Source organism: Narcine bancroftii, chromosome 2 (assembly GCF_036971445.1).
Source record: "Narcine bancroftii isolate sNarBan1 chromosome 2, sNarBan1.hap1, whole genome shotgun sequence".
Taxonomy (NCBI): Eukaryota; Metazoa; Chordata; class Chondrichthyes; order Torpediniformes; family Narcinidae; genus Narcine; species Narcine bancroftii.
This window is the reverse complement of record NC_091470.1, coordinates 144933677-144957877: the sequence shown is the minus strand read 5'-3', so window position 1 is coordinate 144957877 and position 24201 is coordinate 144933677. Positions and strand designations below refer to the sequence as shown.

General features: G+C 39.4%; 1 protein-coding gene and 1 pseudogene across 12 annotated transcripts in view; both read left to right on the top strand.

Annotated features, from left to right (window-relative positions):
• Window positions 1-24201, top strand: part of rerea (arginine-glutamic acid dipeptide (RE) repeats a) — a 502370-nt gene that overhangs the window by 230231 nt on the left and 247938 nt on the right. For all 12 annotated transcript variants that reach the window (XR_011351646.1, XM_069918381.1, XM_069918382.1 and 9 more), the window contains 2 exons: window positions 6642-6738; window positions 6843-6947. Coding sequence is in view for 11 of the 12 variants with exons in the window: in XM_069918381.1 (XP_069774482.1) it covers window positions 6642-6738; window positions 6843-6947 (202 nt within the window). In the remaining variant the exon portion in view is untranslated. The remainder of the gene's footprint in view (window positions 1-6641; window positions 6739-6842; window positions 6948-24201) is intronic.
• LOC138752468 (mitochondrial glutamate carrier 1 pseudogene) lies at window positions 12623-14088 on the top strand (annotated as a pseudogene).

Genomic DNA, 24201 nt, shown 5'->3' with positions numbered 1-24201 from the left:
GTCATTATTTGCCAGGTATCTTTGCCTATATGGGATTGTTGCCAGTCAGATACCAATACACAGCCAGTTTCGGCATCTGAATTCTTATCAAAGATTCCTGTGACGTTCATAGAGTTACCACAGAACTTAAGTGACCCAGGTTCAATTCCAACCTCTGGTAGTACCTGGTGTTGAGTCAGCATATTCTCCCTGTGACAGTATAGGTTTCCCCTCAGTACTCTCTTTTCCTCCCACATCCCAAAGAAATGCATTTATTGCTCATCATTAGAGACTGGAAGAGAGCGCCAAGGGGAGAGTTTATGGGCATGTGAGAAGGAATAAGTTGCAGGAAAATAAATGGGAAAATGGGACCAATGGGATTGCTCTTCGAGCCACAATTGATTTGATGTGCCAAATTCAAAATATAAAATAACATCCTCATGATGTGAGTCCCCTTTCAAGTTCATTTAGCTAGAGAATATTGTAAAAATGGTGCTCCTGACGGAGCTGCTGTAACAGCAATGCTGGTGCTAATGCAAACCTGGGAGAGTGGAGCATAGACACAGTGCTCCTCTGCAGGGTCCAACTGCCCGATCAAATGCTGATGGCTCCTTACAGCCTTGAAGCAGCCTGTTAAAGGAGCAGGCAGTGTTTTTGTTTAAAACCCTGCAAATGTGGGGCCTGTGCCCGAGATGGTGACACCTATGCTGGCAGAGGCTTTGAAGGGTTGCAGACTCTGGGGGAGCAATGGACCTGTGCAGGGCACCTGAATTGGGGAGAAATACCCCTTGTTGAGAAGCAGAGAAGATGACCTGAGGGACAGTGACTATGGCAGACAACAAGCGAAGAACCCACGTCGGCTGCAGGCTGTTGGTGACATAGTCAGAAGACCTACACAAGCTGCAGGCTGCCAGAGAATGGCTCATGGGAACCAAGTATTGGAACCCAGATTTGAGAGGACATTGAAGACAAGAACAACTCCTTTTGGGCCTTGGGCGCTGAAGACTTCTTGCTTGTGTTGGAGGTTTGACTTACACGTCACATCCTCACCCAAGGACCTCTACAACACGTCTGAGCCCAACGTCTGCCGCCCGACAAGTTGCAGCTTGCAAAACAAGTTCCACAAAATGGAGGAACTTGGGATCATATGCAGGTCTGATAGCCCGTGGGCTTCCCTGCTACATTTGCTGCCCAATGACATGGGAGGCCGGAGACCTTGCAGGAATTACAGGCATCTCAACGATACTACCACTGCAGACTTCTACCCTATGCCCCACATACAGAACTTTACAGCTAATCTTCATGGGCCAGGATATTTTCTAAAATTAACTTGGAGACCTGTAAACCTGGAGTATGTGCCTAAGACCACTCTTCTTTGAATATTTGAGAATGCCTTTTGGGCTCAAAAATGCTGCTCGAGCTTTCCAGTGACTGATGGACGCAGTGGGGCATGGCGTGGACTTCCTTTTCATATACTTGGAGGACGACATACTTGTCTCCAGCCACTCCCACAAAGAGCACCTGCAGCATCTACGTTTACTCTGCCGTCACCTACAGGAGTTCAGGCTCACTGTGAACCCTGCCAAGTGCAAATTCGGACAGTCCTCTATCGAGTTCTTGGGACATCAGATCAGGAGCCGGGGCGTCATTCCATTGTCTAGCAAGATGGAAGCCATCCTCAAATTTGCAAGGCTTTGCTATCATTAAAGGGCTCCAGGAATTTGTGGGGATGGTCAATTTCTTTCATCGCTTTCTAGCCTCTTGCAGCTCATATGATGAAACCTCTCTTTTACCTCCTGTCCAGCAATGCCAAAGAACTCGGGTGCACAAGGAGATGACGGTAGCATTCCAGCAGACTAAAGATGCCCAAGAGAAGGCAACATTGCTGGTCCATCCACAAACAGATGCACCAACCGTCTTGACGATAGATGTGTTTTACCCGGCAGTAGGCTGTGCAGCTGTGGGAGTAGCGCTGGAGGCAAATGCGTGGTCACTCAGTGTCTCTGAAGGGACTCTCTTTTGCTTCTCTTCCCCTTACTGTGAGGGGCTCTGGGCAATACTTAAGGGAGTTCTTAGACTGCCTTACAACCAACAAACAAAAGGAAATTTTGTATAATATTACATTTTCTGCTTTATTTCCATGACAATAAAGGAATCTTGAAAATTATTTCAAGTCGAGATTGTAACTAGTGTCTTTTCCAACGGGTTTCTGCCTAGTGTTAACTCCAGTCAAAAGCAAAGTGCTGAAATAAAGTTGAAAATGCACGTCAGACATCATTTATGAAAACAGTTAAAAGTCTCAAATCAATGTCCTTGAAATGACTTCTGTTATTATTTCTCTCTACAATTCTAATGATTAGTGGTATTCTGCTAGGATTGGTATTGGGTCCTCTACCTTTCACGTTAAATGTTAATGATTTGGCTGACGGAACTGGTAACTTTGTAGTTTGTAAATGATATGACAATTTGTGGAGAGGCAGGTAGAGTTGAGGAAGCAGAGAGTTTGCAGAGGGACTTGGACAAGTTGGGAGAATGGACAAAGAAGTGGCAGATGGAACAAAGCCACAATCTAAAAGGGGAGATAATTCAAAAAGTGGAGCTCCAAAGGAACTTGGGAGTCCCAGAGCAGGATTCCCTAAACGTTTCACTTACAGATCCAGTCAGTTGCAAGGAAGGCAAATGCCATATTGGTCAGGATATATATGGAGTGTTGAGAGGAATTTTGGATCTCAGGAAGGACATGCTGTCATTGGAGATGGCCCTGAGGAAGTTTTCCAGAATATAAGAGGATCAACGTGAGGAGTATTTGATGGCTCTGGACTGTTCTCGCTGGAGTTCAGAATGATGGGGGGGTGGGGGGGGCGGGTGGATGGAGAGTGGTTTGGTATCTCATTGAAGCATCCAGAATACTGAAAGGCTTGGATTGATTGGATGTGGAGAAAATATGTGGAGTAGGGCTGAATAAAAGAACGTCCCTTTAGAAAGGAAATGTGGAAAAGTTTCTTCATTTAAAGGGTGGTGAATCCATGGATTTGTTGACACAGATGGCTGTGGAGGCCAATCCATTGAGTAGATTTAAAGTGGAGATTGGTCAGTTCTTGATGAGTAAAAGTGTCAAAGGTTATAGGGAGAATGCAGGAGAATGAGGTTGAGAGGAAAAATACAACAGCCATAATTGATCGACCAAACGGCCTAACTCTGCCTCCTCCATCTGATTATCTTATGGTGAATGTTGCTAAAGGTCGCAAATATTTAAGCAACTATACTTTTCATTGGGTCATGGTGATTCTGCAGCCTTTGAAGTTTCTTTCTTCTGGAGGGATAAAATAACACATATCATTAGTTGTAAAATTGCAACACCAAGAACTTTTGACAGCTGTGTAACCAGACGTGGAGCACACCTAAGCAATTTAATGCCCTGCTTATTACCCAGAGTAAAGTATAAACAAGATGAGTGCGGCTTTGTACTTCGTCCTAGTCAATTATCTAGGAAGAGATCTGTGGTTAGCTGAACAGGAAGGAAGATCTCTCATCCATGTATGGATGTGTTTGGGATAAATACGCTAAAGGAAAAACAGTGATTGACAAAGGCACGATGTGATAGAAGTTATATTTTATTAAGAGACAGAGAATCCCTGTTTCGTGAATATAAATTGCCCTGATAAAAGCCACCATTTCATCTTTTACAACAACATCGAATTGAAACTTAATTCTCTCATCATATCCAGTATATCACTTCGAAGCTCCTTTCGTTTTTGAAATTATTCTTCTAATACCTAACTTTGTCTTGAACTTGGGACTGAAAATTGTCAGAATTAAAAAGCTCAGATAGGAATTGGCAGATTTTGTTGCCTCATCTTTTTCAGCTAATAGTTTAATATTAATTGCTTTAGCACAGTTATTTAATATGTATTTGAATATATTCAGTTCCTGTGAAGGATAAAGCTAATTGGCAATATAATGTGACAGTGACTGAATCAACATTTAACTCTCTCACTTTCAGAATAACCTGCCTAAAGCTTTGAACTCTCCATAATCATGGAAATTCGAGAGGATTGTCTGATGCTCCTATATATTAGGCTGGCCAGATGGAGAAGAGAGGTGCTGTGGCTATTGGTGGTCACAGATTTAACTCAAGATTCCTTTATTGTCATGTAATCGTACAGAACATGTAATATTACATGAAATTGCCTCTGCTTACTGTAAGGCAGATAGAGATGCCATTAGTCTCACCCAGTGTCCCTTAACAGTAAGAGAGAAGGAGAAGCAAAAGGGAGTCCCTTCAGAGACTCCGAGTTTTATGGATTGTCTCTAGCGCTCCTGAAGTCTTCTGCCATTTCCCCCCCCAAATTTTAAAGCTCAAGGCTTTAAAATTGTAAATTTCCATTTCAGATCCTGAAGCAATCGCTACATCAAGTAACATGACACTTTTAAGTAGTTACTTTATGTGCCATCCACTTCTGAATGAAAAGATTTAATTTGTAAGTCATTATCATCTGCTCAAAAGATGAGTGGATTGTTTTCATTAGTCACCATATTGTGCACAACTGGGGAATAATGATAAAAGCAGTACATCCATGAGAGTCTTAAAAATTGTATTCTTGCTGAAGGACTCATTATTTCATTGACTGTCATTCTTGAGTGAAATAAAATTTCTCACTGTGGCCTCAGGGAGAAATCACAATTAAAATCTAATTATTCTGGGAGTGAAATTTCAACTAAACTTGTCACCAAATAAAGTATGGTGCATTGGTTAATGAGAACATCTGTTAATTTACTCTTCCTGTTCTATTTTTGAGTGATGTCCTCATGGTTCAGTATTCTTGTCAATGCTAGTTGCTAAATCATACAGGGTTTTTTTGACTGGAGGAATGTTTGAAAGTTTTTTTTCAATTGTCCTATTTTGTGAAACATAGTTGTTCATTAACGGGGGTCATGTGGAGAGATAAACTTTCAGACGTTAAAATGGAAGAGATGATGGTGTGCTCTTCACATCTGGTTGACTTGTAGTAATTGAGTGGTTGCTGCAAAGTTGGTTCAGATTAACAAGCAGCCATTTGATTACTTTTGTGTATTTTACTCTGAACAAAGCAAAGTTTGGTAAGAGTTTTTTGTACTGGACTTGTTCTGATGGTCGGTAAATAGAAACCTCAATACTAAGTAACAGCTTGAGCTGCAGAAGATTCTTTTGCTGTCGACAGAGGGACTTCTGCTTTGATGAATGGCCAGTTAACAGTTGCCAGTTGGCCTTAGATCATATTTTTCCAATTCCTTATTCTTCAAAGATTTAAAAATGAACCAGAATGGATATGCAAGAAGAAAGCCCTCTATTTTGATAGACCTTCCTTTTTATTACTTCTAAAAAAAATTGTGTATCTAAATATCTGCTTTTTCCTGACTTTTTTTTGAGACATTTCCCCAAATGATCATAGGCCTGTGATAACACTTCCTGGTGACGAAACATCAGGTGTGCTGAGAAAGATCAACGTGATCGGGCAAGGTTTAGGGCATCGGTTTTCAACTGGTTCAAAGTTAACATTTGTGAGAGTGATTTCCCCTTCAGCATATGTGGAGATGTCATTCTCCTCTACATTTTTCAAATTATAAAGCTAACAGCTTTAAAATGGTAAATTTCCATTTCAGGTTTAAAGTAATTTCATAGCTGAACAAAGATCACTTTAATTCAATGCAAACTGAAACTTGAACAATGATAGCTTGTGCTGTCTACCCCCCAGTCGTTCGCAGCCTTTTTCAGTCTAAGGGCCTGGCTTCTACCCTAACCTGCCATGGCCCACTAGTGGCAATGACTGAACAATATTTTTAAGTCAAAGGCTGCTCTGTAAGAAACACATTCTTCTCAAATTTAAGAGAAAGAGAAGCAAAAGAGAGTCCATTCACAGTCAGAGTGTCCATGGATTTGCCTGCAGCGCTCCCGCCGCCTCTGCAGCGCTCCCGCCGCCTCTGCAGTGCTCCCGACGCCTCCACAGTGCTCCCCAGCGCTCCCGCAGCCTCTGCACCTGCTGTTCCATCTCTTGGTAACCTGACCTCCAGATCCAAACTTCTGACATGATCAGGAACCCTTCAGTGCCTGAGGCCCTTTGGGACCCCTTCTTGCCCTCAGCATCCTCTTGAATCCCACCTCCATCCGATACCTGATTTCCATGCACCAGCCTGCATTCCATTCCTGTCCCCTGAATGCAAGTCATCCGCAGGCTGTGAGGGTCCCTCAGCCGCTGAAGCCCTCGCTGGTCCGCTGACCTGGTCATAGCCCTGGATCCAGTCTCTAACAGCCTGTGTGGGTCCTTCAACAGCAAGTTGCTGGGATGTATAATGTTTAAATGTTTAAAAGTTGTAAAAAAAAACTGTTGATTAATGGTCACTTTAAGGGACAGATAAATATTTTGTTGGGTGAATTTCTATTCAGGTTTCACTCAGATGCAGAACTGCCACCTCAAGGTCACGCAGTTGGGTTCTGTTTGATTTTTTTCCCCCTCTCTTTTTCATTTGACAAAACCTGTTATCATCACTCAGAAAACTTTCCCTTGGGGAACTGTTTGCTATGAGAATTCTATTATATGAGCATTTTTAACTTTTATCGTACACCTGAATTTTGAATAAATACTCATGAAAGTTACTTACGTAAATAATTACATTTCCTGTAGATTCTGGCCGTGAGCTTGTGATCACAGACCCAGTAATTAGGAGTCGGGAGCTCTTCATTTCGGATTACGTCGACACCTATCACGCTGCTGCACTCAGGCAAGTTTGAGTAATTCATTTGATAGTTTATTTCTACAAAGCAGTTTGATTGAAATATTAATTGGTTTTAACATAATGTTGTGATAATATGCTTTTCATTACAGAGGGAAATGCAATATCATCCATTTTTCTGACATATTTGCTGCCAGAGAGTTCAAGCCACGACCAGACCAATTCTTTTATATTCTGGGTTACAATCCAGAGACGAGGTAAGGAGGTGATATTGAAATAAAAAACTGAAGATGAATCAAAAATAAAGATAGAATTAAAACAGCTGAGTATTTCCAGCATTTTCTGTCTTTATTTAAGGAGGCAGTGCTCGTTTTGACCTGTCATGAACAACTGCATAAAACAACACAATCAAATGTAGAAGATGCCGTGACCTGTTTTTGTGACAAAGCAAATGAAAGGATGAGTGGCATTGTCTTGGTTATGAGCCAGTTAGCTCAACCAGCCATTCTGAACCTTTTTTTTGGGGGTTGTGGCCCCCCCTTAAAACATGGCTCAAAGTGGATGGGCCATCAGTCAAATTTTGGTTTCTTCCTTACTTCTACCAACTGCATTAAAAAAACATTAAAAAATGTTACTTGAGGTGAAAGAAAAACAAAATTTTAACTTAAATGTGTTGTGACCCCCGTTGAGAATGGCTGAGCTAAAATGATGAAGTAATGATAGAAAGGTACAGTACGGTATGGGACCTTCAGTCCACCACCTACCATATATAAACCAACTCCACATCAGCCAAACACTTCCTCCCTCACAGCCATAATCCTCTAGATTTTTTTAATATCGATGTGTATTTAAATAGAGTGAGTCTTTCAAAAGAAATCGATAGAATAGTTTTTTTAAAAGCTTCACTTTAAAATACCCATGCTTACTGCTGTCACATTATGTATGATGGGATTTACAGAATCACTTTCTCAAGATAGTGTACCTTTCTTTTTTTTTCCCCCCCTTGCTTTCATCAGGTCCCACACTGAATAAGTGAATCACTTAATTCCAAAATCCCATTGACTTTTTAGCATCCTGAGAGAAAGTGTTGTGTTCCAGGCTTCTTCATGCAAATTCAGGAGGCTGGGCATCACTGGAATCGGAAATTAAATTTGTGCTCCAGAACATATGTGTGGATGTACCTCAGTGTCTTCAAAAGTCTGTACTTTGAAAGTGGTTTAATATATTTCACTTAATTTTTTCTTTTTTGTTCAGTGATCTGAAAAGTTGATCTTGTGGAATTTCTCAACTAATTACCAATGAGATTTCTGTCCTCTTTAAGGCAGGATAATGGAACACAGTAATATATGACTTTTGCTACACATCTCCAGTATAAGACTAAAATAGAAGGACTGATGTTTATTGCTCACCAGTCATGAGAGTGATTGTAGCTCCTGAACATTGATAAGAGTATTGAAGTTTGCTAATTCGTGTGCTAACTTTCAATAACTTCAGTACCAATATATAAAAATGACCAAAGGGCCAAATTGAGTATATTTCAACAATTTAATGTGAGATGACTCTGGATGATTGTCTACTTTGACTGGATATGCTGTAAATAACTCATTGAAAATGCCTTGTCCCCCTTGCCCCAGCACTTTGTGAACATCATGTAGCTTATCGTAGTGAAATATTGCAGTTTAAATATATTTTACCTTCTGTAGTCTCTGGAAAGCTTATAAGGGTGACATTGATTTTATTGGTAAAAGTGGTCCCAAAAATTTGATTTTGAAAACTGATCTAAGTTGCCCAAGTCCCATTTAGCCTATCGTTTAAAAAAAAATGGATGTGTACACGTGAAGATTTGTCAGCAATGTACACTTTTTTTAAACTTTATTTATTCGTTCAAAAAACAAATAATATATGACATATACAGCAATTAAACATGAACATTTTTTTATATATATATATAAAAAAAGAGAAAAAAAGGATCTCCCCCCCCCTCCCCCCCTTCAGCCAACTCTCCTAAGGAGAGCCATAAAAAAAGAAAAAAGAAAGAATATTAAAAAAAGTTAAATATACATATTAAAATCTAATCAATATAAATTGAAATGTAAATATTCCGAGTATAACAACCACTTATTAATTAAAAAATTATAATTATCATGTGAAACATACATAATTTTTTCCATTATTAAACAATATTTCATCTCATTATGCCATCTATTAATATCAATCATATTTGTATCTTTCCACGTACTAGCAATATATTTTTTCGCTACGGATCAAGCTAAATATACAAAAGCAAGCTGAAACTTATCTAATCTCAAGCCTTTCAGAGTTGCAAACTACCCAATAAAAATACTGTTGGATCTAAAACTATTTTAGATTTATTAGTTCATTGATGGATTTGGTACGGCCTCCTAGTTGGGCTAAAATTGAGATGGCAAGTATTTCTGAATTTGAAATACATCAATTTTTGTTTAGGTGGAATATGAATTTGTTACAATAATATAATGTGCCTATATTAAAACATTTAATGAAGTTATGGATAAAGAAAAATAAAATGATAGGTTCTAGGGGTAAATTATTGGCTTTGACCGTTGTATAATAATCAACTTATTTCTTTTTCAATACATAATCAAAGTTTATTGCATTGGAGATTTAAAAGGTGTGAAAAATTTGGGAGATTGTTTTTTAAAGAGGGTAAGTTTTTATCTTTTAATCAGATGAGGAAAGATTTTGGTATTAATAAGAATTCTTTATTTCTTTATTATCAAATTCTATCTTTGGTAAAATGTATGTTTGATAGAGAGATGATTTTACCTAAAATGACTAAATTTGAGACTTTTCTTATGAAGGTACCAGAGAAGGGTTATATTTCATTTATGTATCAAATATTACAGGATGGTATGGATAAAAAGGGTTGGGATAGATCTAAAATTAAATGGGAAGCAGATATTGGTTTTATTTTTTCTGAAGAGGATTGGTTAGATATCTGTTATGATAGTCTAACTAGATTGATAAATGCACATTATGCAATGATTAATTACAACTTTTTACATCAATTATATTTGACACCTGAAAAATTTAAAAAATATGGTTTTCATGAATCAGATTTGTGTTTTAGATGTGGTGATACAGTTGAAACCTTTTTTTCATGCTGTTTGGTTATGTATACATATACAGTCTTTTTGGAAGAAAATTCAATCGTTTTTAGATTATCTGTATAAGATTAAAGTAGTTTTAGATCCAACAGTCAGTAATGTACACTTGAGGAACTTTCAAATGGGAGAATCCGTTTTCAATAGTTTTGCTTTCTGGAACATGATCAACATTATCATCCAGGACAGAGCTAAAACTGAATTCGTTATTGATTTTTTCTTGTGACCAAGTACCTGATTGCATCCTGCACACTGTTTCTGATCTGTATGCAGGAGAATGAAGCAAGAAAAATATCTCTGTGGAATTATCTGCCCAAAGAAGCAGTAGAAACCGCATCATTAAATGTATTTAAGACACAAGCCGATACATTTTTGAATAACAGGGAAATTAAGAATGACAGGGAACACGTGGGTAAGTGGAGTTGAGTCCACAACCAGAGCAGACTTGATAGGCCAGCTGGCCAACTCCTGGTCCTATTCCTTCTGTTTACATTTCTAATGATACATTATTATTTGGGAAAATGGTTATTGCTGGTGGGGTCCACCTTGTGTATTTTGGGAGAAAAAGTTCACTTTTGTTCTTGGTTTGTATGGGTTCCTATTTAAAACAAACTCTGCGTGCAAGTTCTCCCCAAGTTTGCAAGAGCTTCTTCTGGGAGCTCTGGTTACCTCCTACCCTCCAAAACAATATGGAGGTTGTAGGTGAATTGGTGTACTTTGGCAACATGAGCTTGTGGGCCAGAGGGGCCTGCATCCATGCTGCATCTCTAAATTTAAAAGGCCTATAATGGCACTTCAAAGATTCTTTAAAAGCTGTAAATGAACTCCTGCAAGGCATCTGAAAGGTGCATTAGAAATCAAAATTATCTTCCCAGATCTTTCTTTATTTTAATATACTTTTTGGATTTCATGACTATGATCTTCTCTATATTAGTATCTCTGACTACTCCTGCTAACTCCTCATTTCCCTCCAACCTATGCATTTTTGAGCAGTGATTTTCCTCTTCCTCTATCCTCTACCTTGTACCTGAAGGTGTTAGGAATTAGCTAAGAATTGGGTTTTGTTTGTCTTCCACCTTCTTTTCTCTTGGATGTGGCCCAATAGGACAAATATTTGAACATTCTTTCCTGTTGTCATGCTGATGGACAGTTTTTTATGTCACCTGGTGACTGGTGAAGGTATATGTTGAAAGCAAAATTTTTGTTTTCACTTCCAATCCTCCAATCTGAGCAGTATTTGTTTCTCCTAATTGTGTAATTCCTATCTGCAGAGCAGGTTTCCATCGAATGTGTATACTTCCTCTTGTACTGTGCAATAAAACTTTTCAGACCATCTGCATTGGCAACACTTTATAGAATATTTACTTAGAATCTGTAGCTAAGTTCTCTTAAATTTGTCAAGAGAGCTGTTGACAGGCGATTAACATGTTGTCTCATTAGTTAACACAGACACCATTCAACAGAATAACGCCAGTGAGTCTGTGTTCAGTCATCTTATTAAACTTTCCTTTGACAGAAACCAAAACTCATATTAATTGACTTCAGCTCGCTAGATCATGTAAATATAACTCGAAGAGATCCTCTTTAACCTTTTTATTGCCCTCAGTGGCTAATCGCAGGATAGAGGACACAAGTGCAGCAGAAAGAGTGATGAACCAATTCTAATTTTGCTCAGGTAAGCAGAAATCCAGAATTTGTTAGTTTGCCTTTTGGCTTCAACCCTGGACGTACCAGTCTGAACACACAAGAAGTTCTACAAAGCAAGAGTCATTTAGTAAATATGTGTTCCGTTTCAGGATGTGCCTTTCTCTTGTTTTTCCCCTGCAGCCAATATTTCCCTTCTGTAGAACACTTGTGTGGCATAAACTTTTTTTTATTTATACATGTCCCCTATCACTGCAGTACCAAGTAAGCTTCAGTCAAAGTGAATGATGAAGTGTTGTTGTTGTGGAGTGGAGCATATCAGTGATCCATGCATGCAGAGTGATTTAGTGGAAGCTGTTTCTGCAGATTGACTGCAGTTGACAGGTCAGTCAGCTTTTCCTGATCAGCAGAAATGAAAAATAAGACTGCTGTGATCCAGAATTTCTCCAAGTTTGAAGAACGCTTTGCATGCCACTGTGTAATTGGCCCCTGGTGTGCAAAGGCAAAAAGCAAGGCCGGATATCATCTGTTAGAAATGATATTGAAATGATACTATTTTTAGTTTTTTAATTTATAGTGATGTTGTAAGATGTTATGTATGTTTGCAGAATGAAGTTGCAGCAAGACACCGAACTTGGTGACTTGTTCATGACAATTAATTCTGATATTGCTTATTCCTGAAATGGCAGATTTTACAGATTTTTTTGTCATTGTCATCAGAGCTTAACTTTCTCCAAAATGTGAACCAAAATATTCAACAGTGATATTCTATGGAGCAGAGAAAGACTTTGCTACATTTCCTAAAAATACTTATCTAGAATAAAGATTGTGGCAATTTGATAAAGGTTATTTTGGCTTCTGCAAAGTAATGCTGAGCCTTGCTTAACTCGGGAGGGAGCCATTGTTCTTTCAGTGATTAAGCAGTGTTGTAATTTGAGAAACTATTCTGTTGTTAACTCTTTATGCATGTGTTGTTGAAGTGGAAAATTTTAAGTGAGACTACTGTTAGTGCACTGGTAATGTCTCTTGGTTGATATAGCTTTAACATAAGATCTTATTGACACTAACAAAACTAATGATTCATATTTTGAAACATTGGGAAGTTTTTAATCAAATCCATGGAACTACTTACTGGTTAGCAGGAGGGCTTTTGACGAGCGGAGCTGCAACGCACAGACAGGTCCAGAAGCTGCGTGGGGTCCTACACCACAGCGGGTGACTAGTTACCGCGATCGCAAGAGCAACGGTCAGTGGAATCCGGACGAGCCCAGGCAGCAATTCCCAGTGATTCTTCTGCTGTGGCATGTGGACGTCTACAAACATCTGGTTTCTTCATCCTTTGAAAAATTATCAGTAATATGTCTATCAACCAAGTCAGCCTCCCTGCTCAACTCATCAATGGTGGAGTTGCCAGATTGATTGGAGTGACTTGTGTATTTCCAATTGACCTGGCCAAAACCAGGCTGCAGAACCAAAGGAATGGGCAACATACTTATACCAACATGATGGACTGTCTAATTAAGACCATGCAATCAGAAGGATATTTTGGAATGTATAGAGGTGCAGCTGTGAATCTTACATTGGTAACCCCTGAGGAGGCTATTAAACTTGCTGCAAATGATTCTTAAGTATCTATGGAGAGATGCTAGCTGGCTGTGGAGCAGGACTCTGTCAGGTCATAATCACTACTCCCATGGAGATGCTGAAAATCCAACTCCAAGATGCTGGGAGAATAATGGCTCAGCAGAGATTGATATTGCCTTCCAGTTCAACCACAAAAGTTGTCACTACCAATCCAGTTCTGAGTCAGGCTTACAATGTTAATGTTGCTGTTGCTACCAGACCAATGTCTGCAACCCAAATTGCCAAGGATTTGTTTTACTCTCAAGGGTTTAGAGGACTATTCTGAGGGACGTTCCATTTTCTATCATCTATTTTTCATTGTTTGCCAATCTGAACAAACGGGCAGAATTCAGTGGATGGAAAAGCATCTTTTATGCATTCATTCTTGTCTGGGTGTTTTGCTGGTTCTGTTGCAGCTGTCCCCGTCAATCCATGTGATGTGATCAAAACGCGATTCCAGTCTCTACGTAGAGGAGCAAATGAAGAAGTATACAATGGAATTGTGGACTGTGCGAGGAAAATCTGGAAAAATGAGGGTCCTTCTTCATTCCCAAAGGGATCAGGTTGTCGAGCATTAGTCATTGTGCCATTTTTGGTATTGCCCAAGTGATTTACTTTGTAGGAGTCGGAGAATTTCTCTTGGGTTTTTCATATTTTGAAGTGTATTGATGAACTGGCATCCATTCCTGAAGGACTGCATTCTAACAATGAAAAAGACCTTTAAGAAACCAAGACACGAATGCAGTTATTGGAACCATTGTTTGGATTTGTAATGTGTGTGTGTGTGTGTGTGTGTGTGTGTGTGTGTGTAATATTCCAGATGTGTTCATATGTGCCTGCAAATAATCTCTTATCTTGCTTTGAACAAAACAATTTCCATTCACTAAATTGTAAAGTTGGGGAAAGGACAATCTAGGATTATGCAAGACTTATTAAAATTTGTCTGCTACCACTGTAGGGCACTTGAAAAATACTGAGCTTTTCTATATTGACAAAATAACCTTTTAAAATTTAATAGGAAGAAGTTGCTTCAGCATTCAACTGTCATTTTCTGTTTTCCACAGAATTTGCTGCAATTTAAAATGAAAAAAGATATGAAGATATTTCTTTTCCACACTGATTCCATTCTGATCATTGTGTAGCCAACACAAACTAATGATTACAGAGCTGGATGAGTGAGTGGAGCAGAAGCCCTCCTCATGTAGGAAGGTTTCTTTCCTACAGTTGTGCTTTTTCTCAGATTGATGAACAGAGATCATAACAGAATTACAAAGCCTGACAGAAGCAGTCAGTGATCAGTGTTGAATTCATTACAAAAATTTTTTTTAGGTAAGCAAAAGTTTTGGGAAATCTTTGAACAGTGTGTTTGGGGTCATTAAGCTTTTGATAAATTCTGAATGTAATATGGTGCTGTAACGTGGAGAGATGCAGATTACCACATTAGTGGGAGTGAGCAGAGTTTGGACCAAGTGTTGAGAAAGTCTTGATCTCCAGACTTCAATAGAACAGCTTTTGAAAGATTCATTGGAGCAGATCATGATTAAACATGAGGTCTGAAGAAGGAAATTTAACGTCATGCTGAAGTGAGTAAATCAAAATCAGCAGTGGATATTTACGAGAGTCATGGAGCCTTGAACGTTTATTCTCATAAATCAAGAGAAAATTACCGGTAACCTCCAAAAGCTACTGTTTTCTGGGATCTTGCTGTTCTATATTGCAAGTGAACCAGAGTTCCACCTAAATTTTATTGAAGCAGTGGCTGCCAAAGAAGTTTATATATAGTTTATGAACAGCTTGCTTCCTGCTCTGTCCTGCAAACGTAAATTAAATACAACTTGTTTAGAATGTGGACACCATTGACACTAACAGTCCTTGAGAAGGGAGAGGACAGTCACCTACTTGCCTCACTGCAGTTTTATGATGAGAGTACTTGGTTTAATGTGCAGGGAGCTCCAGGATTGAGAGCCTCTAATTTTCCAAGTCAAGACAATGTGTTACTTGAAAGAAAGCCTGCAGATGGCGCTGTTCCCACCTATCAACTGCACCTTCTCCTTGATGGGAGATGTGATGAGTTTTGGAGTTGTTGCTGGTTTAGATAAGGCCAGTAACTTAAGTTAATTTTGTCATTGGTACACAGTGCAGCCATTGAGTGCTGATTGTAAAGGAATTGAATGAAGGCTTATTTTGTGTGCAGTGGATGAGGTGTCAGTTAAGCAGATGCTTTATTGTAGTTAATGCACAAGTTCAATTCATCTCGACAAGTTAAGAATATTTATCATCGGGTTCCTTAAGTACTTTGTAGATAGTAAAAAGGTTTTGTAAAGAGATGAGTCATATTCTGCTGAATATCCAAGCCACTGACCTTCTCTTGAGCTACCACTATTCATGGGTTGATCCACTTGATGTCCTTGTTATTGGCAATTCCAAGGTTGTTAATGGTGGGTGACCTGGCATTGTGAATGATTTTCTAATCTTAGATGGTCATTATCTGTTATCTTTATGGTACCTTCTGGAATATTACCCAAATCTTGACCTTCCTTGTTGAAGAAGATGCAACTGGAACATGGTGAATTTGGGCAATGTGGGCTCGTGGACCATAAGAGCCTGGAACTATGCTGTATCTTTAAATTAAAATAAATTAAAAAAATTAAAAATTTCAGTGGTATCATTTTTAGAGCAGGAAGTTGTGGATTCAAGCTCTCACCTTTGGGTTTGATTGTTCATATAGTTTACACAACAAAATGAGAATCCTATAATATTTGAAATTCTGTGAAATCAGTTAATATAAAATATGGTGGTCATTGAAGAAAATTATTTTTATTTCATTCATTCATGGGTCATTTATCAGCATTTATTGTCATGAACATGTCATGAAATTCCTTGTTTTGCAGCAGCGTCACAGGGCAAACATTCTATAAACCACATAAATAAAATAGTGCAAGAATGTCAAAGTAAGGCAGTGTCTGTGGTTTATTAATCACTCAGGAATCTGATGGCAGAGGGGAAAAAACTGTCCTTGTGCCGCCGAGTGCTTGACTAGCTCCTGTACCTTTTCTCCAATGGTAGCAGAGTGAAGAGAGCATGGTCTGGGTGGTGGAGCTCCTGGAGGATAGAGACTACTTTCTTAAGACACCACCTCTTGTTGACGTCCTCGATGGAATGAAGGTGCCTGTGATGTCACTGGCTGAGTTAACAACCCTTTACAGTATTTTCCTGTCCTGAGTGCTGGCACCTCCATACCAGACAGTGATGCAACCAGTCAGAATGCTCTCCACAGTACACCTGTAGAAGTTTTTGAGAGTCTTTGGTGACATACCCAATCTCCACACAAAGTACAGCTGCCTGCGAGCCTTCTTCATGATTACATTGACATGGAGATCTGTCTCCCTCCTGTACACTTCCTTGCTGCTATTTGTGATGTGTTATTTTACACAGATTTCATTGTTTTGTTTGCTTGATCTCAAGATGGTTGAACGAGTTCTAAAATAATTCTTCATGTGCAATTTTGATTCTTTCCATTTGAAGTTGGGGACTGATGGCAATCAGAATATTGCCATGAGGAGCTGAAGGCAACACACCAATTTCCAGATGGTTTGTTTGTACAAAAGATCAACTTGAAATGAAGTAACACATGTAAAAGGGGCAGAATATGAACTGCGGATTGCAGTCTATCGTGGGCATATGTCACACCAATTATGCACAATCAAATATCAGAATTTATCCCCTTGTGCTGGTGATCATGGTTTCACTGAAATAATTATTTGAGAAGAAATACTATGTCCAACATTTTTCAGTGGTTTCCGAGCGAAATGCTGTTCAGTCCACTGATTTGTCCCTAATTGTACTTTTCCCTTTCCATTTTTCTGCTTTGAGTAACTTGCCTCAAATTTACAAGAATTTGCATTAAAAGAATAATTCTGAGCAGTTGCTTTCTCCTCTTACTTCAAGAAGTGCACTTTGATATGTTAGCATTCATTGGGCTTGTTGCTTGCTCTAAAATACATGTTGGTGATCAGTTCATTTCTCTTTGAAGGGCCGTGGACAAATACACTCGATGCAGTCTATAAATAAACCAGAACTACTATTCATATTTACAATTGTTACACGACTGGTACAAGTGGACCTGCATGTACTGGGGACCCATGGGAGATGGCAAAAACACTGGAGGAACACCAGTGGGTCGAGCAACATCAGTTGGAGGAAGGCTTCCAAACCAAAGCCTGAACAATTTTTTTTCTTCCACTGATATTGCTACTGTACCCTTTGTCACAAGATAAAGGAACAGAAGTAGGCCGTTTGGCCCATTGAGTCTGCTCAGCAACTCCATCCTGAGCTGAAGTGTTCTCGTAGCTTGCTCCAAATTCTGACCTTTTCCCCATATCACTTAATACTCTGACTCATTAGATACCTATCAATCTTCTCCTTAAACTTCCCCAATGATCGGGCTTCCACAGCTGTAGGAGGCAATGAATTCCACAAATCTATGACCCTCTGGCTAAAGCAATTTCTCCTTATCTCTGTTTTAAATGCATACCTTCTAATTCTAAGACTGTGCCTCTTGTCCTGGATTCACCCACCAAGGGAGACAGACATCTTATCACATCTACTCTGTCCAATTCTTTTAGCATTTGAAATGTTTCCAAGATATTCCCCTTTCTTTCTTTTATACTCCAATGAACACAGTTCAAGAGCTGCTAAACGTTCCTCATATTAGCCCTTGCGTTCCAGGAATTATCTGTACTCTGTACTTTCTCCAACATCATTACATCCCTTCTAAGATCAGGGGGCCCAAATGAGGTTTCATCAATGCCCCGTAGAGCCTCATCAACAACCTCTTACATTATTCCCCTTGAAAGGAATACCAACATAGCATTCGCTTTCTTTACTGCCAATCCAACCTGCTGGTTAACCTTTAGGTTATCCTGCACAAGGACCCCTCCAAGTCCCTTTGCACTTCTGAATTTTCTCCCCATCCAAATAATAATCTGCTTGTTTATTTCTTCTTCCAAAATGTACAACCGTACATTTCTCAACATTTGCCATTTCTTTGCCCACTCTCCTTAGCTGTCCAAGTTTCCCTGCAACCTTTTGGTTTCTTCAACACTTCCTACTCCACCACCTATCTTGGTGTCATCTGTAAACTTAGCTACAAAGCCATTCAATCCATAATCTGAATCATTGATATACATTGTAAAAAGAAGCAGCCCCAACCCTGATCCCTGTGGAACACCGCTAGTAACTGGCAACAAACCAGAACGGGATGCCTTTATTCCCATCCTTTGCTTCCTGCCAATCAGCCAAAGCTCCACCCGATCTAATATCTTTCCTGTAATTTCATGGGCTCTCATCATTTTAAGCAACCTCTTATGCAGCACCTTATCAAAGGCTTTTTGAAAATTCAACTGCACAACATCCACAGCCTATCCCTGTCCATCCTACTTGAGATGAACTCAAAAAATTCCAATAGATTGGTCAGGCAGGATCTTACCTTCATAAAACCATGCTGAATTGGACCTATCATTTCATAACCTCATCCATTGACTTCAATAACTTTACAACTACCAATGTCAGACTGAAAGGCCTATAATTTCCTTTTTCCTGCCTCCCCCCTTTCTAAAACACCAGAACTACATTTGTGACCTTCCAATCCTCCGGAACCATGCCAGAGTCTATTGATTCCTGGAAAATCATTTCCAATGTCTCCACAATGTCCAAGCCATCTCCTTCAGAACTCATGGGTGCATCTCATCTGATCTGGGAGACTTATCTACCTTTAGTCCATTCAGCTTACTAAGCACTAGCTCTCCAGTAATCCTGACTATACTTAATTCTATTCCTTGAGACCTCTGACTATCAGGAATCTTGCTAATATCTTCCTCAGTGAAAACACTTGCAATATACTCATTTAGTTCTTCTGCCATCTCTTTGATACCCATTGTAACTTCTCCAGCATCATTTTCATTCAGTCCTATATCTATCTTGACGTCCTGTTTTGTGGAAACTGCCAAAATGTTTGGCCTGGAAGTCAGCCTGAAGAAAACTGAGGTTCTCCATCAGCCAGCTCCCCACCATGACTACCAGCCCCCCCACATCTCCATCGGGCACACAAAACTCAAAACGGTCAACCAGTTTACCTATCTCGGCTGCACTATTTCATCGGATGCAAGGGTCGACAACGAGATAGACAACAGACTCACCAAGGCAAATAGCGCCTTTGGAAGACTACACAAAAGAGTCTGGAAAAACAACCAACTGAAAAGCCTCACAAAGATTAGCGTACAGAGCCGTTGTCATACCCTGTTCGGCTTCGAATCATGGGTCCTTTACCGGCATCACCTACGGCTCCTAGATTGCTTCCACCAGCGTTGTCTCCGCTCCATCCTCAACATTCATTGGAGCGACTTCATCTCCAACATCGAAGTACTCGAGATGGCAGAGGCCGACAGCATCGAATCCACGCTGCTGAAGATCAAACTGCGCTGGGTAGGTCACGACTCCAGAATGGAGGACCATCGCCTTCCCAAGATCGTGTTATATGACGAGCTCTCCACTGGCCACCAAGACAAAGGTGCACCAAAGAAGAGGTACAAGGACTGCCTAAAGAAATCTCTTGGTGCCTGCCACATTGACCATCGCCAGTGGGCTGATATCGCCTCAAACCGTGCATGTTGGCGCCTCCCAGTTCAGCGGGCAGCAACCTCCTTTGAAGAAGACCGCAGAGCCCACCTCACTGACAAAAGACAAAGGAGGAAAAATCCAACACCCAACCCCAACCAACCAATTTTCCCTTGCAACTTCTGCAACCGTGCCTGCCTGTCCCGCATCGGACTTGTCAGCCACAAACGAGCCTGCAGCTGACGTGGACATTACCCCTTCATAAATCTTCGTCCGCGAAGCCAAGCCAAAGAAGATATCTATCTGTGCCTCTTTTTTACTCTTTATATATAAAAAAAAACTTAGTATCCTTTTGAATGTTATTTTCCAACTTCCTTTCATAATTTATCTTTTCTTTCCTAATTATTTTCTGTCTTTCTCTGTTAAAAGTCTCCCATTCCTCCTTTTTTCCCACTAATTTTTGCTTCCTTGTATGCCCTCCCTTTTGCTTTTCTTTTAGCCTTAACCTCTCTTGTTAGCCATTTGTGCCATTTTTCCATTTTTAACTTTCTTTTTTCTTGGAATATACCTGTCGTGCACTTTCCTTATTTCTTGTTGAAATATCATTTAATTCTGCTCTGCTGTCCCTCCATCAAGCTGACTTTTCCAGTCAACTTGGGCCAGTCCCTCTCTCACACCACTGTAATCTCCTTTGTTCCACTAAAATATTGACACACCTGATATCAGCTTGTCCTTTTCAAATTTGAAACTGAACTCAATCATATTATGGTTACTCCTTCTGATTCCCTAATTGCCTGTTCGGAAGAGCATTGATCATTTGCTCTTGGAAGTTTTTTTTCTCTCTGTGTTGAAGTAATGGGTTTATTTGCCTCTGCTTGGTACTGTTTGCAGGATATTTTGAGATACAGTACATCTAAAGTTTACTGATAATGAACTCTGTTCATAACATCGACCACATACCCTGTGTGTATATGATAAATATCATGTATGCTTTGATCATTTTTCTTACTATATTGAAATTATGACAAAGGATTAATTTGATGTGGATTATATTATAAGGTAAAAAAAGTAAAAACACAATGCTGGAGAAACTCAGCAGGTCAAACAGTGTTCTATATATCATGAAGATAAAATTACATAACTGATGTTTCAGGTTTGAGCCCTTCATTATTTAATTTTGCTCTATAAAGGACACTGTTTGATGACCTGCTAAGTTTCTCCAGCATTGTGTTTTTACTTCAACTGTGGTGTTGTGTTTTACTTCTATATTCCAAGGACTCTGTTTCTCTCCTCACTGATGCAGTTTGGTCTGCGGAAGGTTTCCAATATTTTCTGCTTATTGCTGCTGTGGTTTAACTTGGTTTCATCCAAGTGAAAAGTTTTATCCTTTGCAGTTCAGTCTTACAGTAATAGAACAGTGCAGCATAGAAACAGGCCCTTCTGCCCAAATCATCCCTGGCAACCAAGTTGCCCATATGGGCTCATCTCGGTTGCCTCCATTTGGCCCATATTCTTCTGACCATTTCACACCCATCCCCAACCAATCAATTTTCCCCTGCAACCGCTGCAACCGTGTCTGCCTGTCCTGCATCGGACTTGTCAGCCACAAACGAGCCTGCAGCTGACGTGGACATTACCCCTCCACAAATCTTCGTCCGCAAAGCCAAGCCAAAGAAGATCTATCCAAATGTTGCAATTCCATCACTTCTCTTGTAGCTTTTTTCATGTACCCCCCACCCTCTGTAAAGAGTTGTGAGCAACTCATTTGCATTCCTGCAGGAAGAGTAGCACTTTGATATTGCAGAGTTCAAAAATTATATTACACGACTTAATCCAAGTTATCCATTAATTTTGTGTAAATCATATGTTCTTCTGCTTATGAAGATCTAAACACCAGTGAGTTGACCAGGAACTTATGAACATGTGAAAGTTCTTGCCACTTAATGCAGTATCTTCTAGACTGCTTGAAGTTTGTCATGGGGGAAAGAAACACAGTCCTCTGATAAATATTATTCGTACTTGTGTGAGGAGAGTGACAGAACATGGACCGTGGTCCTCATTATTCCTTTCAAGATGTTCAGAAGCTTCCATCTTATCCATTATTTGGAAATCAGGCATTCACGCCAGATTTATCTTTTTTCAGTCAGTGAGATATGGTGTTGGTTATTATTTCTGTAATAATCTGGTATATTCAATCTTATCTGCCTTAATGGATCTCTGTTTCTATTTCTCAATTTACAACCATAGCAACAAAAAAAAGAAAATCCACCCATAGTGACCTTTTATCTGTATTTTTGTGATCTTTTAGCAGCCCTGCGTGGAAGACTGAAACTCTCAAACCGGATTAAATTCTTAATGTTTGCTCTGCTTCCCATCTTAACTGTAAATTGGAGGAAATGTAATACCTCTGCCTGAGTCTTGTATTACATACTTTGAAAAAGATAAAATATTGCAGCTCCCGTCAACAAAAGTTTGTCACAAAATGTCTCGTCCAGTCAGAAGGGTTCCTTTGCTAACAGACTAACACATTGTTGCTAACATTCATACAACCATGTAAAAAGCACAGTTTACAATGAACAGGAAGATTAATACACACCAAGCAAAGACAGCATGAGAGCACGATCTATGGATTCATTCGGGAGCCTGATGGCTGTGGGGAAGAAACCATCTTTAAGCCTGTTGGAATGTGCTGTACCTCCTTACTGAAGAGAGTGTGTCCAGGGTGTGATGAGCCCTTCAGTGTGTTGGCTACCTTTCCTGAGCATCAGGGATAAGGTCGAATTAAGACTCCATCCTCCCATATCATCCATTAAAACCCTCCAAAATTTAAACTACATCATGCATTCATATGAAATTTCTCTTGTTGAATTCACCATACCTATTTACCTCATTGATGACATTTTCAGCTTTAGATCAAACTCCAAGGTTAAAGGAAGTAATCAACATCGAGGTTTCACCAGGGAAGATTCTACATTGTCTTGCCTTGGCAGAGTTTGGTATTTTGCCTGTTATGAAGGGAATAATCATCCTGTGTTCTGGTCACTTCTCTTTACTTTTGTAGGATTTGGCGAAGTGCAAGTTCCTAAGGTGGACATATTAAGGGTAAAAGGATGTAAGGGGACCATATAAATACAGGATTTTTTTTTGCCTCTGAGAGCAACATCTTTGTTATGCATTTGAAAGATTTAGTTTGTTTCACAATTCACCAGTCAATTTAGATCTTGCAGTGTACACTTCATTTGTATAGTGCTGTTAATAGGTTTGAACCTATAAACTGAACTGTATAATATTGAGATGGGGCAGAAGTAGATCATTGCCTCCAGCAGCCCTTGTTGCATGTCTTGTGGGAGTAGCTTTGGGGCAAATTGATTCATGAAGCTGTAAGTGGAGTCTACTTTTTCCACTGAAAGCTGCTTGAATTGTGCAAAGTCATCTTGGCAGAAACTAGACACGTAAAGATAAAATAGTGTGCTCTTTATTGCAGAAGGTTTGAAAATCCATTTCAACTTTCTGAAATAACATAACCACCTGTTGGCTCGTGTGGTATCATTAACAAATTGCAGTGACACAGTATTGTTTCTGGATCAAGCAAGAAAATTTGGTTCCAGCTTTTGCTTATGCTCAATCTTTGCTGGGTAAGTGTCTGTGGTTAGGCATTGCTCTGCATTTTACTGATATTCAGAAGCACTGGTATTTTCCAATTTAAATGACTGTTCTGAGACCCATCTAAACATGATAGAACAAGAGCATTGCAAACCTCCTAAACTATCCTTGGTGCAAATTAATTTGAACCAACCCTGAACCTTGAATGAGTTCAATCTTGTAGAAAATCCCATGCATTAACATGGGAAAATTGATTGATGGATACTGCACAGATTCGACAGTGCATGATCCAGCACCCCATCATCATTTTACAATTATTTTAAATGTTTTAATTGATCTAATTTGAATTATTCTCACTGCTTGTGATTCTTAAATATTTTAAATTATTTCATTTTTAATGATTGTTGAATAGTTCTGAAAATCAAGTTTTTTTTTCAAAAATCCTGATAGCAGACAAAATGTAGGCAGGGTTTGAACACTTGTGAAAGATTTCAAGTGCACATTTCTTCGAGTGGTTTTCGAGGACTCTCTTGCCATTTCAAGCTCATTGTTGGAATCTAGGATTCTTTGATTTTGCAAGCACAGCTCTGTATCCAAATCATGATGGGTTAGTCATGGGATGACCATGGGTGCAATTGCATGCAGAAGTCTCATAAAGGCAATATTTGACCCATGGAGTTGACAAAGAAACTAGTTTATACTCTACCAGATTTAATCTTAATAGCAATTTTGGTTATAGCCATAAAAGAAATGTCAGCGACCTTGCTCTTGAAACCTCTCATTTATGTTGAAGGGAGTTCTCTCATATTTGTCCATACAGTCTCAGGAATTTTCTCAGGAATGTAACACCAACTTTGTGAATTGTTTCAGGGGAAAAAAAATC